The sequence below is a fragment of the Cryptomeria japonica genome, chromosome 6 (genome assembly GCF_030272615.1).
Source record: "Cryptomeria japonica chromosome 6, Sugi_1.0, whole genome shotgun sequence".
In the NCBI taxonomy this organism is placed as follows: Eukaryota; Viridiplantae; Streptophyta; class Pinopsida; order Cupressales; family Cupressaceae; genus Cryptomeria; species Cryptomeria japonica.
In genome coordinates, this window is record NC_081410.1 from 477,982,245 (window position 1) to 478,000,549 (window position 18,305).

Below are 18,305 nucleotides of genomic sequence, written 5' to 3' on the forward strand. Positions count from 1 at the left end.
AAATCGCTCTGGACCCTTGGAGAGGGACAGGAGCATCCTTTGAAAATCGCTCTGGTCCCTTGGAGAGGGACAGGAGCATCCTTTGAAAATCGCTCTGGTCCCTTGGAGAGGGACAGGAGCGCCTCTTGCAACTTGGGTTGATTTTTTCCTTTGTAGGCCACTCAAGTTATATTCAACGAATAAAACGTACTTCTCTCAACCTCCTCAAATCGTGAAATCACTTAAATCTTGCAAGGAAAATGTAAATTTGGAATTCAAGCTCCGGTCCTTCAGTGAGGGACAGGAGCGCCTTTTGTCCTCAAGGCCAAATCATTACAATTTTTATCTCAAATTTCCTTTGCTGGGGAAGATACCATCGTTTTATAATCCCTGAACGAGAGCCCAAGTCTAAAAAGGGTCCAAGAGGGTGTGTTTGAAGAAAATCGCTCTGGTCCCTTGGTGAGGGACAGGAGCGAATTCATCCTTTTAGACAAAAAAGTTCAACCTTCCATTGCTAACGACTAAGTCTGGGTGTTCTATCATGTTGATTTCATCCTTCATTGCGTCCTTGATGCTTCAGTTTGATCAACCAAGGCCAAAAATGACCCAAGTAAACCATTTCACCTTGGTCCTTCAGTGAAGGACAGGAGCGAATTCACCTTAAACCTTCAAAACTTGTCATTTTTGAGTCTTCAAAATCTTCAAGTTATGTCCTATCACCTCCCCTGGAGACCCTGCACAAAACAATTAAAACAAGTCAGTAACCAAGATGCACCAAATATCATTTTCGCCTTGGTCCCTGGGAGAGGGACAGGAGCGATTTTGCCTTTATAAGCCAAAATATCCAAAATTTAGTTCTTCAATCACTTGACAAGGCATAATTAGGTCATCTCCAAGGCCGGGAACTAGTTAGCAAGCCTTCAAAAATTTGGTCAAAATTTATCCAAACAAAAAAAATGCACAAATCCATCATTAAAATGCTAACACTAAGACCTAACTTGAATGTGCCCTCAAAATCCTGACTGGACCCAACCTGAGACATACTTGACCTTTTGACAAGCTTATCCTATTTCAAAATTTGCAATCTTCGGGAGGATGCTTAATAATCATTCAAAATTTGACTGGAGTTAGCTTGAAAATATCAAAAAGAAACCCCTAAGGCTTAACCCTAGTCCAGACGACTCACTCACTTACTCAAAACCCTAAAAGCAGAGAGAAGAACAGACAAAACAAAAGCAAAAAAGAGGGGGTCCCCATTTTAATGGGGCGATGTGTGAAATGGTCATAACATTTAATTATCTGCTCTGATACCATAATACAGATGCAAAAGCATATGGATTTCAAAGAATCGATGTTGTTCTATTAATCCCAAAGCTCCTTTAAATAGAGTTACAAAGACAATGTTTCTAAAAGAAACAATTGTTAATTAGAGGCGAAATTAGAAACAACTTAAATGACCATTAATAACATAAAAAGAAAGATATTATTCTAATAGGCATTTCATTCACAAAATTCCTATCTAAGGATTGAACGATATACTTTGATACACGGAGAGCAATCGACTGAATAGTGATCATGGGATTCATGCCTAGGGAAGTAGTTAGCAAGCTGCCATCACAAACAAACTAGCCTTGAAGCAGCAACACGGTAATGGCGGAAAGAGAAATCGAGTACCGGATCTGCGAAGGTGACCGACAAAAGCTCACCGAAGGGCTCGCCCGAGTCGTGAGAATCCTCATTGCTACAGGGGGCAACTGAGGTAGGGACACATCGAAGCACTGGCCTTCGTTTCAGCATCTGTGGTGCCAGTCATGAAGAGATCAAGGAGTTTGTTGGGAAGGTAGCCTCCTGTAACACGATGGGCAAACACGGAGAGGGTAATAAGATCGGGCAGCCATGGACACCCGTGTGTTCAAGCCACCAGATGGGAAGTTGTTGAATGGGGCGAGATCCAGAGGCCAGCACTGTTGACTAGAAGGGCGAGAGTTGGGAAGTTTAAGGCCATGGACACCTGTGTGTTATGGCATGGACTCGAATATGCTTTCAGAGTAATTGTCGATTGCATGAGCGATGGCACCATCAACGTCTGGAATCCAGCTAAATTATGAGTCTCAAGGACACCGAAGGTACTCTAATGGCACGACTTGAAAACACAGTTACTGAATATATTTGATGGTGTCTTAGCGACGAGCAATTTAGCTCTAAAGGATCAAAGTGATCGGATCGGTGAGACGTGTACTCCCTCTTGCCAACGGGGACTTTCGATGTGACCTGGACTGTCGGTGTGAGTTTTCTAACTCACATCGATGCTAGAAGTCTCGCCGACAAGTTTTGTCGGTGTGACTCTTGTCGACGGGGACTTTCGGTGTGACCTGGACTATTGGTGTGAGTTTTCTAACTCACATCGATGCTAGAAGTCTAGCCGATAAGTTCTATTAGTGTGACTCTTGTGGATCAGGGGAATCGGTGTGACATTGGTCTTTGGTAAGACCTGAGAATGTAGGCCCGACAGTTGAAGTCTTGCCGATGGATCTTTTCTTGCTGAACATCGGTGTGACTCTTGCCGATGAGTTCGTTTGGACTACTATTGACTTGTTGGTCATCGGGGTGACTTGTGACTTTGATGAGACATTTGCCGATGGTTGTTCTCTTGCCGATAAGGCTGATAGTGAGATCGGTATGACTCTTGCCGATGCTCGTAGTCTCAGTGTTTCTTAAAGGACGTCAAGGAGACTTGGGCTATCGATTTGAGATCTCAAATGTTCGCTGATAATGTTACTCTTGCCGATGAACTTGAAGGTGGACCAAGGTTGAACGGGCGCTCACTTGGCTAGACTATTGATGTGTACGATAGACATTGGAGGACTATGCTGAGTTGGTAGTGAACTATTCACAAATGATGCTGATATTCAGCAGACAATACAATTGGATGTACAAGTTGTTAAGGACAGAAACCCTTCTTGCAGATCATACAATTGGGCTCTGTTGTATCTGAAGGGTTATCATGCCTTGTGGAATCGAGGTCAACGAGAATTAGCTTTGGTGTTGCAAAGCCGCATCAGTGAGGTCTTTGTTGTGGATATGCATCCAAGAGGTTTTGATGCATGCAGAATCATATAACTTACAAGAAGTATCACTTGGTTTATCTTCAGCTGCTCGTATTGGCAAGGGTATTTTACTCGATCAGTCATTGTGTTGGTGAAATTGTTGTTATTGGAGACAGTGTCTCAATGTTTCAGGACGAATCGAGGAGCAAAAGATGATGAGAGACTACCTAAGGAATTCAAGAGAGGAAGAGCTTGAGGCATCCTATGAGGAATTCACGCAGGCTGAAGAGATAAACTAGAGACATCTCTCAAAGAGGAAGAACCTCTACTGATTGTCCTTACGATCAATTTCTTTGAAGAGGAGGAATTATCATTCAGAGGGAGTCAAACAAACCATTAGAGGCAACCTTGGACAAGAAGGTCAAGAGGTTGATAGTAGTACTTGAAGCCCTTGCTGAGAGGGAGGCTTAGCATCAGTGATTTGTGTTATCTATTGTTAATGCATTTTTCTCTGAGACGGAGAAATTTGAGGTGAAAGCCCTTGTCTTTCCACCCTCTGGGAGTAGCCACGGTGGACGTCATGTTGAGTGACTCCATGACGATGTGTTTTCTTCCACTAATGAGAGTAGCCATTGTGGACATCACGTTGAAAGACTCCGTGATGATTCTCTTGTACTTGTGTTTATCCACCCTTTGGGAGTAGCCATGGTGGACGTCATGTTGAGAGACTCCATGATGACATCACTCCGTGATGGACACTTGTGCACTTGTTTCCTTCCACTCATGGGAGTAGCCATGGTGGACGTCATGTTGAGAGCTTTGAGCTTTTCACAAATGGGTGTAGCCATTGTGGGTGTCATGTTGAGAGACTCCATGACACAAGTATTTGGAAAGATACCTCCCTAGCTAAGAGGGAGTGTTGATGTTAGTAGTGGCGGGAGCTATCTCCTAAGTTCGAAATCATCTATAACTAATGTCGACTCAGTCCAAAAAGTCACCTCACTTTGAAAGAGGTCGACTCTTCATGAAGAGTCACTGTAACAGGTATATATCTAAGTTAATTTCCTCCTCATTAGTGTAGAGCGTAGAAGACAAGTAGGTCAATACATAGGCAGATCAAATATACAGTTAATCTGCATTATCCAGAAAAGTGGTGCTTGGGGGAGACAATAGCAGTATATCGTCTATGGTTGGGAAGGCAACAATGACTTGTGTCATTGCCTGTGGTTAAACGAGCACACCCATCAACAATTTTGATACAATTCAAGACTTCTTCACAAAACTAAAGGCTTTAAGATTGCAATTGAAGGCGTGTGTGGTAGATAAGGAAGATTCGCAATTGATTCTAAGCATTCTTTCCAAACTTGGTCCAAACTATTTAGTTTATGTTTCTACATTCTATGCCATGAAAAGCGCAATAGGAACCAGCTATAAAATGCCTTCTCTTGATGATTTTGCAAATTAACTCACAAAAGAACAAGATAAGCTGATTCAAATGGGCACAATTAAGCCCGCTAAATCTCATGCCTTGGCTACAAATCAGGTCACAAAAATTAAAGAGGACCTTCTAAGCAAGAAAAGAAACAAAAGAAGCAAGAACGAAAACCGGCTGCACCAAAAGCAGTTAATGATGCATCTTCTTCAAAAGGTGATAAGCCCAAGAAGGAGAAAACTAAGTGTTCCTATTGTAAGAAAAATGGTCATCATGAACATAAATGTTTGAAGAAGCAAATTGATCCCTTGTCTCATCTTCTCGAAAAGAACAACATCAAGTGCCTGATTCTGTCATACCAAGTTCATCTCAAGAATCTTCAAAGGACACAAAGGGAAAGCAAAGAGCAAAGCCCCAGTTGTTGTTGCTTCACAGCCTAATTCCTGGATTATTGACTCGGGTGCTTTGCACCACATAGCTTCATCACAAGATAGTTTTTCCTCCTTGGAGTCATGTTCTATGCCATCTATTCTATTGGGTGATGGCACTCCTGCTGAAGTGCATGGGAGAGGGTTTGTTGATGTGGACGAAGGAACATTTCAAGATGTCCTTTGTGTTCCATCTTTGTCGACTAATCTCCCATCTGTCTATCAGATCACCCACACTGGCTCTAGCAAGCGGGTTGAGTTCACTCCAGACACAGTGGTAATCAGTGAGATGCACAATGGGTCTGCAATTGCAGTGGGAAAGGCAAATCATCAGTCTAGATTGTATCACTTTTCTCACTTTGTTCCTGATTCTCCTTCACTTGAATTGCTCACTCACTCGGATGAGGTGAATCGTTTGTGGCATCAATAGTTTGGCCACTTGAACTACCACTACTTGCAGCAGCTCAGTCAACATGACATGGTTATAGGGTTGCCTTCTATTTGATTTTCTAATGGAGTTTGTCAAGGATGCATTCTTGGCAAGCATCCTGAAGCAAAATTTGATAAAGGCAAAGCATGGAGAGCCACACAGCTTTTGGAGCTAGCTCACAATGATATGGCAGGACCCTTTCCACGTCCTTCTTTTAGCAGGGCCAAATATGTCTTGACATTCATTGATGATTTTTCCCGATACACCTTTGTATATTTTCTCAAACAAAAGTCTGAGCTCTTTGAGTCTATTCAAGAATTTAAAACCTTTGCAAAGAAACAATCAAGGAAAACCACATCAAGGTTCTACGACCAATAATGGGGGGGGGAAATGTCAACCAGAGGTTTGACAAGTTTTGTATCTTAGAAGACATTGACCTTCAACACACAGTTCCCTACACAGTAAAATGGAGTTGCAAAACGTAAGAATCGATCCTTGAAGGAAATGGCTAATTGTATGATTCACTCCAAATCATTGGCACCTCAGTACTGGGCAGAGGCCATCAACTGTGCATGTTATATCCAGAATCGACTTCCTCATCGAGTTGTGAAGGGGGCAACTCCTTTTCAAGCTTGGACTAGTCAGAAACCCACAGTTAAACACTTTCGAGTGTTTGGGTCTCCTGCATGGGCCCACATTCCAGCAGAGAAACGCAATGCTATGGATCCGCAAAGCAAGCCTTGCATATTTGTTGGGTATCAGATGGTGTCAAAGGCTACAGGCTTCTTCATCCTACCACACATGAGTTTTTCATTGAGAGGAGTGTTCATTTTGAGGAGGATACTTTCAGTTCTTCTTCTGCCACTTCTCCATCTTTCATTCCTATGGAGGCATTGTGACTTCATGATGATGGTTCATCTGAGGATTTTAATCCTCTTGATCCTTTTGAGGAGTCTTCTTTCTCCACTTCAGATGACAATGATGAGGATTCATCTTCCTTCTCTCTTAGTCATCATTCAGAGGGTGATGATTCTCCTCCAGATTCTCCTCATTCTCCAACTACCGGGCCTCTTTGGGCTCATCAGACATTGGAGTCACTTGGTGATTGGGTCGGTGATCCTTCAAATGTGAGAAGAACAAGGTCACAATTCAAGCATGCTCCACATCTCTTCTTTGCTACAGCTTCGGATCCACAATCCTTTCAGGAAGTTTTCGGTGTCCCCAAGTGGGATGCTACTATGCAAGAGGAGTTCAATTCCTTGGAGAGGAACCATACTTGGGATTTAGTCCCTCTTCCTAAGGGAAGGAAACTTGTTTAGTGCCAGTGGATCTACCGAACAAAATTTGCTGCAAATGGATAGGTTGATAAGCATAAGGCTCACCTGGTTGCCAAAGGATTCTCCCAGGTTCTTGGGATTGACTACTCTGAGACTTTTGCAACAGTTGCCAAGATGAATTCCATCCAACTTGTTCTTACTATTGTTGCAGCCCATCGCTGAGAAGTTCATCAGATGGATGTAAAGAGTGCTTTTCTTCACCGTGACCTTTAGGAGGAGATATATATGGAACAGCCACAAGGATTCGTCTAGGATCCTTCACTTGTTTTTCGCCTTCGGAAGTCTCTCTATGGCCTTAAACATGCCCCTTGTGCATGGTATGCCAAGATGGACTCCTTCCTTTTGTCAGTTGGGTTCACTCGGTGCCATTCTGATTCGAATGTCTACATTTTGCTGCATGATGATACTCTCACTTTCCTTGTTCTCTATGTTGATGACTTGTTGATCACAAGGAGTCACTCATCCTGCATCAAGGCAATCAAAAATGCCCTCCATGATCGTTTCTTGATGTCTAACTTAGGCCTACTCCACCACTTCTTAGGGATTGAGATCACTTAGTCACCTTCTGGTATCTTCATTGGACAACCTAAGTACGCTCTTGATATGCTCTCCCAATTTCGCATGGTTGACTGTAAGGGTGCACCGACTCCATTTTTGTCTAGACTCAAACTTGAGGCTTCTTGTTCTTCACCCTTGGTGGATGCTACCTTGTATCACCAATTGGTTGGAAGCCTCATATATTTGACTCACACGAGACCTGATATTTCATATGTTGTGGGCCTGGTCTCCAGGTTCATGCAAGAGCCACATGAGCTGCATTGGAAGGCAGCCAAGCGGATTCTTCACTATGTACAGGGCACTCGTAATTATGGGATTCGTTATGCAGCGGGCACAGATATTGACTTGGTGGGATATACAGATTTAGATTGGACTACCGATTCTCAAGATCGCAAGTCTACTTCAGGGTATTGCTTCTCTCTTGGTTCTGGTCCAATTTCTTGGTCGAGCGAGAAGCAATCTGCTATTGCTCTTTCATCTACTGAGGCTTAGTATCGAGGAGCAATTAATGCTGCAACTGAGACCATATGGCTTCAGCATATTCTCACAGAGTTTGGAATTCCCTTTTGGAAGCCTACAGTCATCTTTTGTGAGAACTAAAGTGCCATTCATATTTCTCACAATCTGGTCCATCACCAGCGGACCAAGCACATTGAGATTCACATGCACTACATTCGGGAGTTGATTCATGAGCAGGTTCTTCATCTTCAATATTGTCAGACATCAAACCAGACTGCAAACATCTTCACCAAACCCTTCACTGAGAGCAAGTTCATTCATTTGAGAACTTTGCTTGAGGTGCGGCAGGCATCCTCTTCTGGGGGGACTTCTTAGTTCCTTCTTTCTTTCTCTCTCTATTCTGGTGGGGCATACTCTCTTTTGTTGGGAGGGGGCTTCTTCTCTATTGGGGGGGAATACTATGTACATGGGTACCTCATTAGGCTTCATTTGTTGGGACCCATATTTTTACCCACCTAAGCTACAATTAGTGTAGGTTTTTTATTTCCTAGTTGGGTTTTATTTTCCCTTTTGTCCTAGCTTTTTCCTACACTTTTATTAAGCTTGCTTAGGTTAATAAAGATGTTTACTTAAATCAAGTGGGTATTGAGGTGTCATCATGCTATGAGGAGGTGCATTTATTATGTTTAGACCATCATGGTGGTCTCTCCTCATTGGGCAGTATTGCCACCTCCAACCCTCACTTGAGTCTATATAAACATGCTACCTAGCTTGTATTTTCATATAGTTGAAGATAGTAATCTAATGTTATTTTTCCTTAGAGCACTTCACATCAATTTTCTCTCGGTATCACTATTATGCTATTCATTTCATTTGCATTTACAATTTATTTGATCTATCTCTTTCAATTCGATTCTAGGTTGTAATCTATTTCCAAGATTTTAACACTTCTTGAGTTCTAAACCTACTCTGGAGATGAAAGATTTGAAAGTACCATGTTCAAAGAATTTGTGAGGATATCAAATTGAATAAGGGTACAATGTCAATCAACTTAAAGCATCTAAAATTTTATTTTTCCAAAGCTTATAAATTGAGAAAAAATTTCATCTTCTAGCTAATTAATCTGAATCAAAACATTTTGCCCAATCTCTCGATGGAACTTGCAAAACAATTTGCTCTGAAATTGTTTGAAATTGAGCATATGATACAGTGATCATGACATTTGTTAGAAGTCTGAATGCACTTTGGGTAATTTAATGTTTTAAGATCATTTATATCCCCATAGTTGAATACTTCGAAAATGAAACCATCTGAAATTGTGGCTATTAAAATTAAACTAAGGTAAAAATGGATGCAGAGCGTGGTTCCCCTATCTCTTGAACTCTTCAACCTACAAATGAGGGTTATTTTCTCTGCTTTTTAGGCAGAAGATATTCATGGTAGACTCGGCCAGTTTCTTCAGAACTCCATAAGACTCTACATTTTTGCTTTCATAGTAACAAATTTTATAAGTGACATCGATGCTTAGCTGATGTAACATAAGATGCCTTTCTTAGAAAAATTATACGTAACTATTTTACTGAATGCAGTTAACTATAAATACCGGAACGAAAAATAATGGGGTCGGCATCTCACTTTGGACAGCTGCAAACCTATTTAACAAACTTCATCCACCGAGAAAATAAAGCCCTTATTCTAATTCAATTTCGCTTAACAAGGGCTAAATCTCACAATCTAATATCGAAATTCATTAATTAGTCTATTAATATTAAAATCAAATAAATTTGAAACATTTCCAGTAAGTTAGATGAATCCTTAAAATGAATTCATATTTATCTTAAGAAAAATCGGCCCTGACCAGGCAATGCAAAATGAAATTTAATAAAAGCATTTGCCTGGGCCCTTGAAATGCTTCCACAGCCTTCTAAAATGCAGCATGAAAACTTTTAAATGTTCAGCATATACCCTAACGTTAGCCACTGAAAATAAGCGGAAGCACAAATCAACTTGCCAAAGGTTCCCGCCATTTAAAAAAACTGAAAAATAAAAGAAAATGGTAATTCGTGAGAGGAATTACCTAGAGAGACTGATCCTTAAATAAGTCCAGGTGCTTACAGACCGATATTTAGCTTAAATTTCCACTAAAACTGCATTAAATAACCAGATTTTTACTGATGAAGTGAACGAAATTAACGTAAGAAACACGAATTAGAGAAAAGTTTGGATTGTGAGTCCCTCCATACCTCCCTTCGATAGGCCCGGTGACTAGTTGTCTATGTTACAGGTAACTATTTTATGAGTATTCCAACTGGATCGAAAAAATTGTAGGTAAATATCCGGGAAAAATATGTAACCAAATACGGAAAGCCAACCGTTTGAGTTAGATCAATTTAAACGTGAAGAGGGCTATGTTGACCAGTTTATGACTGTGGCCTTCTTTTATTATTAGGGCATAGGCAGCACGAGAAAACCTTGTGTGGTTGCATGGAGGGAACAAATGAATGAACGAAGATTTTTAATGATGTTTATGAAATTAAATAATTTATGGGATCTAAATTTGAGAACGATATTATGAATGAATGTTTTTAATCACGTCTACAAGGTCAAGTAGTCCATGGACTTACGGATAATCAGCAAAGAAAAGCATGAACAGCCTAAAACACTACACCTAAATTTCATTTTTCCTTTTGCATGTTGGATCTTCTACTATTTAACTTGATCAAAAAATCTACAACTCTTATTATCTTCTCTTCTTCAAACAGATTACTCAAGTTGTTCACTTTTAGTGTCTCAATATAATTAATCTGGACATCCTTGTAAGTTGAACACTCCATGATGTAATGATCACAAAAGAACCAACCAACAAAAGGTTTCCAAGTTGTAATGTGTGTTTTTAGAGAGTCTATGCGTCGTAGCTAAGTATGAAAAATTTGTTATTTTTGTGATTGAACATTTATTTGTAATGCGTGTTTTTAGAGAGTCTATGCGTTGTAGCTATATATTAATTTATTGAAAGATTTGTGTTAGTGTGTGCTTTATCTTGGTGTCAATAGTTTTCCCATTTATGGCATGTTTCTTTTGTACAATATGTGTTGTGTCTTTGAATCTTATCAAAATCTTTTTTTCCAAGTCTTCACACCTTTATCTATGTTCATAAGTTTCAACATCAAATTCTATATGTCTTTAAAGGTTTACATTTGCTTTCATTTTGGTTTCATAGTTGAATATTTTGAATCGTCAACGAGTTTTGATAAGTGTTCACAAGCCACCACCAAGGTGAAATAATCAAATGTTGTAATGTGCAACTTACCTCCTACATTAAATCCATTTCCATTGATTTCAATGTGTTTTTGTTATATTATTGGATTGGGTTATAAATGCATGAGTTATACATTATACATGTTCATTTTTATTTAATCACTTGGTGACTTGTTATCATTGACCACAATGACATTTGCAATGCAATGTTCACTAGCAATTGTTTTGTGGGTCCATAAGCTTCATTGATTTTCTCATACCTTATTGATAGTCCAATACCCCTTCTTCACATAATTATCTACAATCATACATTTAAGGGGTACATGTGTTGCTCTAATATAAAAAACAATGTTGTTAAAATATTCACAACTTGACTCAAGCATATGAACATTACCCTTTGATCATGTAGGAATTTTGTCAAACTTTGCATGTCATAAGAACTTTAGTAAACTTGAACAATAAAGTTGGTTATAAGTAAGCTACATGTGTGTCATGATTTAATTAACTTTAGCCTAACGAGTGGGTTGATTACCTTGTACTTTGTCTTAACCAATGTCCCAATATTGTTGATTTAAAATAAGGTAAATCTCAATTGTTGAATGTGTCAATGTGTAATGAAGTTAAATGGTTACAATATAAGTATTGAATTTATTTTCTAATGAGCTACTTAATCTCATGATCGTGTGGCAATTAACTAGTTTAGAAGGGTCATTAAGTGAAACGAAACATTGGATAAAGTATTACTTGAACCCATGTGCCTTCTACAAGATGAAATGATAAAATAATACAAAAGCAATTTTACTTAAGCTACTAAAATCTCTACCGTCCAATTTTAACAACTCTTACCAAACTATTTAATCTATGACATGGGATAACATACCTAGAGGAATGGGTGTATTTGAGCACTTAATTTAATTCATGTTATGTTCCTACATTAGAAAATAGAAGAAAGTCTAATGTGTTCGATCTAATTGGTTGAGTATGAATATGATGTGGAATTACAATGTAGTGAACTAATGAAATGATTCAACACAAACTTTGACAAGTTGGCCAAGGTGAACTTTGTTGTATTTGTGCAAGCTAGGTATTATCTAAGGGGGGCATAATCTAAAGCCACGTGTCACTCTAGAGCTCAAGTGACCATGCCAAATTTTGTGCAACCTATCTCTTGTGCATTTACTCCCTAACAATCCAATTTTGTTATCTTTTGTCATAAAATTGATTCTTAGTGGGATTGAAATCAAATTGAAGGATTCATGTAAGCTTTACTAGTCTCCTTATACCTTGTGGTGAGCTATCAAGGATTCATGAAAGCTTTATCAATCTCAAACTATCCATCCAATGGTACAATACTCCTTACACCATAATTATTCATGGTCATACACTTTAGTAAAAGAAAGGGGTGCACATGTCACTATAGGGTTAAAATGGTGTCATTAAATAGGCAAATATCAATAATTGAATATGATAATGTTTAACAAAGTTAAATGGTTATAACATTAACATTGAAGTTAATTCACAATAAGCTACTTAATTTCATGATTATAGAGTAATCCTAACCAAATTAGCAAGGTCATTAAGTGAAATAAGAATTAGACAAAATACCTCTCGAAATGACATGTCATTTGTAAAGTGAAATGATAAAATTAAATGGTATGTAACTTTGGTGAAGTTGTTAAAACTCCTTCCATCTAATCTCAACATTTTTTATCAAACCAGTTATTTGTGACAAGATAAGATTACTTGAAGGAATGGGTGTATTTAAGAACTTAATTTTATTTGGGAGTTATTTAAGGAAAGCAATATATGAAACCATGTGTCATTCCTAGGCTCAAATCTCTTAATTAATTTTTATACAACTTATATTGTATAAATACCCCCTAAATGGTTGATATTGTTAGCTTTTGTTGAATTATTAACTCTCAACGTGATTACCAATCGAAATAAAGGATTTGTGTGGTGATAAATTTGATGGTTGTTCATGATATAAAAACATTCTACATGCTTATTTGTAGTGAAATTTGAAGATTTTTTTATCATAATTCGATATGTCAAAAATTATAAAGAGCTTTAAATTATGAACACTCGTATATCATGACTTTGGACTACAAGCAATGAATTGTCACTCTTAAATGTAGATTATAATGTGAGTAGCAATGATATTGAAGCCAAATTTACAATGAAAGCCTGACATAGTTGTTAGGAATAAGGTTTATCAAGCTTTGATCATTCCTAGCAAGATTTTTATTAGTTATTTATTTGTTTATGTAATTATTTATGTGCATCCAATGATGTTATATATTGGGAGTGGCAGTACGAGTTGTCATCCTACATATGAGGTGGCAAGGATGACATGTTTCCTATTATTTAGGATATAGGTGTCCCACCATGTTTGAGTAAACTCATCCCATTACTCTTTCTTAGTTACTAGAGTAAGATTTGGCTAAAAAGCCTACCCAAGATGTAAATGAATGAAGGAAATTGAATAGAAAAATCAGAAATAAAAAAATAATAATTTGTATTCTACTCAAGAGAATGCAAATCTTTTAATCATCTTGAGAATTAAGAATACTAAGGGAACCTGATGCAAGAGCATCCCCGATTCATAGCAATCTTGCATTAACCAAAAACATTTTCCTTTCTGTTTTGCTTTTTGTTTGCAGTTTCAGTTTTCCTTTCTGTGTGTCCTGATTTTGGCTCACCGGATCCTGTGGAGTTGGATTCTACTTGAAGACTTGATCATCTTTCTTGCTTCCAGACCACATCGCATTTGGATCATTTTCCGGCAAGATATTGCTATCGGTTTCCTTGACAGCTTCCTATTACCAGTTGACAATTCTTGTTACCGGTTGCCTGGACCTATTTTTGGTGATCTGCCGGAACCCCCTTTCGAAGCTTGTGGAGCCTTAGGTGTTGATTCTAATGTTCCTTGGCATGTGGCCGACCTTTTCCCACAATCTATGTTTCATCCTTTGGATTTTCCAGAGGAATCTCTTGGCGGAGGCCGACCTTGTTATTTTACATGTTAGGTATGTTCTTTGGGTTTTGATACCTTTTGGGCTGACTGGATCCTTTGGATCGATATATATATAATTTTAATTGTGCATTAGAATGTAATCAATCAAAGAATCAAGTAGCTAGACTATGCGTAGAAGATAGATCTCATGATTTAAGGTCCCGGTTGTGACCTATTTTGTATGTTCTACTAGGCCTGCGAGTCGGTATGTTGTAACCCGGTTGTTACCGGTTGGATGTAATCAATTTTCATGCAATAGAACAATCTGTTATGCATTTCCTCCATCATATCTTTATGTTTTCATTATGTTTACTCTTGCTGACCAATCCGGATTGATCTCTTTGAGGTCCCCCCTCACTGGTGACTGCTTCAAGTAGTATTAGAGCGAAGTTTTGTTCTGGAGGTTGTGTGTCTTAAAATTTGTTGTAGGGTGGCGGATTGTGGATCTGATCTGCAACTACAAAGGACTAGTGTGAACGATGGGGCGAAGAGGAGATAGGAATGGTGGAGCACGTGGGAATGCAGACCCTGTTGTGATAGAGATGTTGTGAGGTATAGCAGCCCAGTTGGGAGCCATGGAGACAGCCCAAAGAAGAGGCCAACAAATTGAAGATGTAAGTGAAGATGAAGGAGAAGAAGCCCCAACAAAACAAGCAAACCTACCAGTGGTTGATCTAAACGAGGAAAGGTTTTTGAGGGTTTTGAGTAGGGCGAACACTAGACCTCATTTACCCCACCGAAATATGATGGGGAGTTAGATTTAGATGAATTGATGGATTGGATCTAGGAGATGGAGAAGTGTTTTGATTTTGAAAACACTGCAGAAGAGAGGAAGGTGAAATATGCCTGTACCCGGTTGAAAGGTCATGCATATCTTTGGTGGGAGCATTTGCAAGTTGATAGACATAGAAGAGGTAAAGAGAAGATTAAGACATGGGATCAGATGATTGCTAAGTTGAAATTGAAGTTTGTGCCGATGAATTATCAAGTAGATCTATTTTGAAAGTTGCAAAATTTTAGACAAAAGGAATCTAGTGTGAAGGAATACACCAAAGCATTTTACAAGTTGAATATCAGATCCGGACATGTTGATGATGAAGTTGAAGAAGTCGCAATATATTTTAATGGATTGCAGATGTCTATACAAGATGAAATCAGTTTGATCAAATTGGAGAGTGTTGAAGAGGCTTACCAGTATGCCCTAAAGGCAGAAGAGAAGTTAAACAAAAGGCATGAGCAGAGGCAGAGAAGCAGAGGTGGAAGGTTTACCAGAGGAAGATTTCAAGGAGGAAGATGATATATCAGAGGAAGAGGAACCGATACAAATCAGAGCAAGGACAAGGAAGTGAACAAAGAAGCTAATTCATACCAGAAGGATGATAGAAATTTCTACCGGAGGAGAGAACCAAATGGTTACCAGAATGAGAATTTTGGAAGACAAGACAAGAGGACATTTAGAGGAACCTGCTTTAAGTGTGGAGGAGAAGGCCATAGTACATTCAAGCGTAAGAAGACAGAAACTACCGGAAGAGCAGCAATGGTGGAAGAAAACCCCACCGGATCAGACAATAAACCAGAAGATGGAGAACTGTTGCTGATGAGGAGAGCTTTGTGTCATACTGGAGGAGATGAAGAGCCCTTGAAGAGGAAGAATTTGTTCAAGACCAGATGTAAGGTATCTGGTAAGTGTTGTAAAGTTGTTATTGATAGTGGTAGTTCAGATAATCTTGTTTCAGAAGAAATGGTGAATAAGTTGAAATTGGAGAGATTGAAACACACTAAACCTTATCAGATAGCATGGATTCAGGATGAACATAAGTTGTTAGTAAGTGAACAATGTTTGGTGAAATTGAAAATTGGGAATTATCATGATGAAGTCTTGTGTGATATTATGCCTATGGATATTTGTCATCTTTTGTTGGGTAGACCTTGGTAGTTTGATAGACAGGCAGTACATGATGGGAGGAAGAATACGTACACTATTGTGGCCAATGGGATGAAGAAAACCTTGTTAGCCTTGGAGGAACCTTTGAAGAATGAAGTCTGTACGAATGCTAGAATCAGTTTGGTGGATGGAAGGAAATTCCTGGATGGATTGAGACATGAGAATGTGTATTTTTCCTTAATTCCTAAGAAGACTGAGAAACCAGAATCGGAAGGAGAACACCCAGAAGAGATAAAAGATTTGCTGACAGGATATGAGGAAATCATTTCAGATAATGTACCTAATGGATTGCCACCTGTGAGAAGTATTAGTCATTGCATGGACTTGGTTCCTGAAGCTAGTTTGCCTAACAAAGTTGCACACCGGTTGACACCCACAGAGAATGAAGAGCTGAATAGACAAGTGCAAGAGTTGTTAAAGAAAGGTCTGATCAGGGAGACTTTGAGCCCTTGTGCAGTACCATTAGTATTAGCACCTATGAAGAATGGGGAGTGGAGAATGCGTACTGATTCCAGAGCAATAAACAAGATCACAGTGAAATACCAGTTTCCTTTGCCTAGGATGGATGACATAATGGACTGTTTGAGCATAGCAAAATACTTTACAAAGATAGATTTGAAGAGTGGATATCATCAAACCGAGATCAGAGAAGGTGATGAGTGGAAGACAACATTTAAGATAAATGAAGGACTGTATGAATGGTTGGCGATGCCTTTTGGATTGACTAATGCACCTAGTACTTTCATGAGGCTAATGAATGGGGTATTGAAGAAATTTTTGGGTAAGTTTTTTATTGTGTATTTGGATGACATTTTGATTTTCAGTAAGACAAAAGAGGAGCATTTGTTGCAGTTAAGACAAGTTTTATAGGGGTTGAGAGAAGAGAAGTTGTTGATCAATATCAAGAAGTGTACTTTCATGAAGGATGAGTTAGTCTATTTGGGATTTGTGATATCTAAGGATGGTTTGAAGATGGACCCTGAGAAAGTGAAAGCAATTGTTGAGTAGCCTACACCAAAAAGCATTTGAGAGGTAAGATCATTTCATGGATTGTCTAGTTTTTACCGAAAGTTTGTCAGAAAATTTAGTTCAGTTTGTAACCGTATGACTAAAACCATGAGAGGAGATCAGAAGGAATTTAAGTGGACCACTGGAAAAAACAAAAATTTTGAACTGTTGAAGCAGAAAGTGATTGAGCAACCTGTGTTGGCTTTACCGGATTTCAATAAAGTATTTCAAGTGTATTGTGATGCAAGTGGGACAAAAATAGGAGTAGTCTTGAGTCTGTTGGGAAAAATGGTGTCTCAACCTTGCATTTATGCGAGGTTACTATTTATAGTAAGTTTTCATTTGAGCACAAAATGGTGTGAAACTCTCCCTGAAGCTTCTGGTTGGCTAGATAAGCATTCCGGTAAAGTTGCGTCGCAAGGTCACAGCTAGTTTTGAAGATATTAAAGTTTTCGTCTTGGAGGGGTGCGATAAAATGTTTAAAATTAATTTTGGGGGATTTAGAGGCTCCGAAATGCCTTGAAAAGTGGTCGTGATAGAGCACTTTGTGAGCTTTCCAGCGCTTCAAACGGTTCGTCAATCGGACACCCGGTTCTCAAGTTATGGCCTCCGGAAGTTTGTACTCCTGAAATAGGAAAAATAATTTGTATCGGATACATAAATGAGTTGTAAAAGGGAGCGACACGTGTTGATGTGTGCTTTAACATGTCATAGGGCATCTAGAAGGGAGATAAGGTTGGCTACACCTTATTGGGTGGTTTTAGCCCATGGTTTTGTAATACCGTTTGACGGTTTCCTGTATTGTATCTCCTATTTATGAGGTGTGTGAGATAGAGGTTGTGTGTAAGAGAGTCTTATGGCTATTGAGTTGCCTCTGAATCTCTGATTAGTGGTACTCCTACGAAGAGCTTGCTCTGCAAGTATGTTGTAATCTGTTTTTGATTGCTGAATAAAATATTGAGCTGCTTTTGGAGTGTGGGGTTTTTCTCCCGAAAGGGTTTTCCCCACGTAAATCACTGTGTTATGGTATGAATGTTATTATATCTATTTCTATTTTCTGTAACTGTTGTAACGATCTGAAAAAGTTTTGCATTACCCTCCTCTCAAGGTTAGTGTAGGAAGTTGTTTCCGCTACTTAACTTCCTTACAAGTGGTATCAGAGCCTGATCACCTTTGGTTTCAATTGTGGGCAGTTGGGTTTTTTGAACTAATCCATATTTGAGTGGGAGCTTGTGCAGAAGACACTTTTTGATCTTGTTGCAGGAATATTCAGATGGCGAGTTCATCAGGGAGAATAGAGGTGGAGAAATTTAATGGAAGTAATTTTGAGATGTGGAAGCTGAAGATGGAAGATCTGCTAATAGATCGAGATCTTTGGGATGTTGTTGATGCGAATGTCCAAAGGCCC

General features: G+C 39.0%; 2 protein-coding genes across 9 annotated transcripts in view; one reads left to right on the plus strand and one right to left on the minus strand.

Moving 5' to 3' along the window:
- LOC131051056 (probable protein phosphatase 2C 8) overlaps positions 1-10,167 on the minus strand; it is a 187,917-nt gene extending 177,750 nt beyond the window's left edge. For 2 of the 8 annotated variants that reach the window (XR_009107069.2, XM_057985407.2), the window contains exons 1-2: positions 9,914-10,166; positions 9,748-9,817 (exon numbers count right to left, since the gene is read on the minus strand). The gene's annotated coding sequence lies outside the window, so the exon portion shown is untranslated. Of the gene's footprint in view, positions 1-9,747; positions 9,818-9,913 lie in introns of all 8 variants that reach the window. The other 6 variants (XM_057985405.2, XM_057985406.2, XR_009107071.2 and 3 more) reach the window with 5 other exon arrangements.
- On the plus strand, positions 7,275-7,703 carry LOC131876663 (secreted RxLR effector protein 161-like). Its single transcript, XM_059222106.1, has one exon. It carries the CDS (start codon positions 7,275-7,277, stop codon positions 7,701-7,703), a length of 429 nt encoding a protein of 142 aa, XP_059078089.1.
- Positions 10,168-18,305: the final 8,138 nt, after the last annotated feature.

What these genes read in the sequence shown, in the direction of transcription:
- LOC131876663 (XM_059222106.1), top strand. Translation starts at nt 7,275, where the DNA reads ATGGTTGACTGTAAGGGTGCACCGACTCCATTTTTGTCTAGACTCAAA.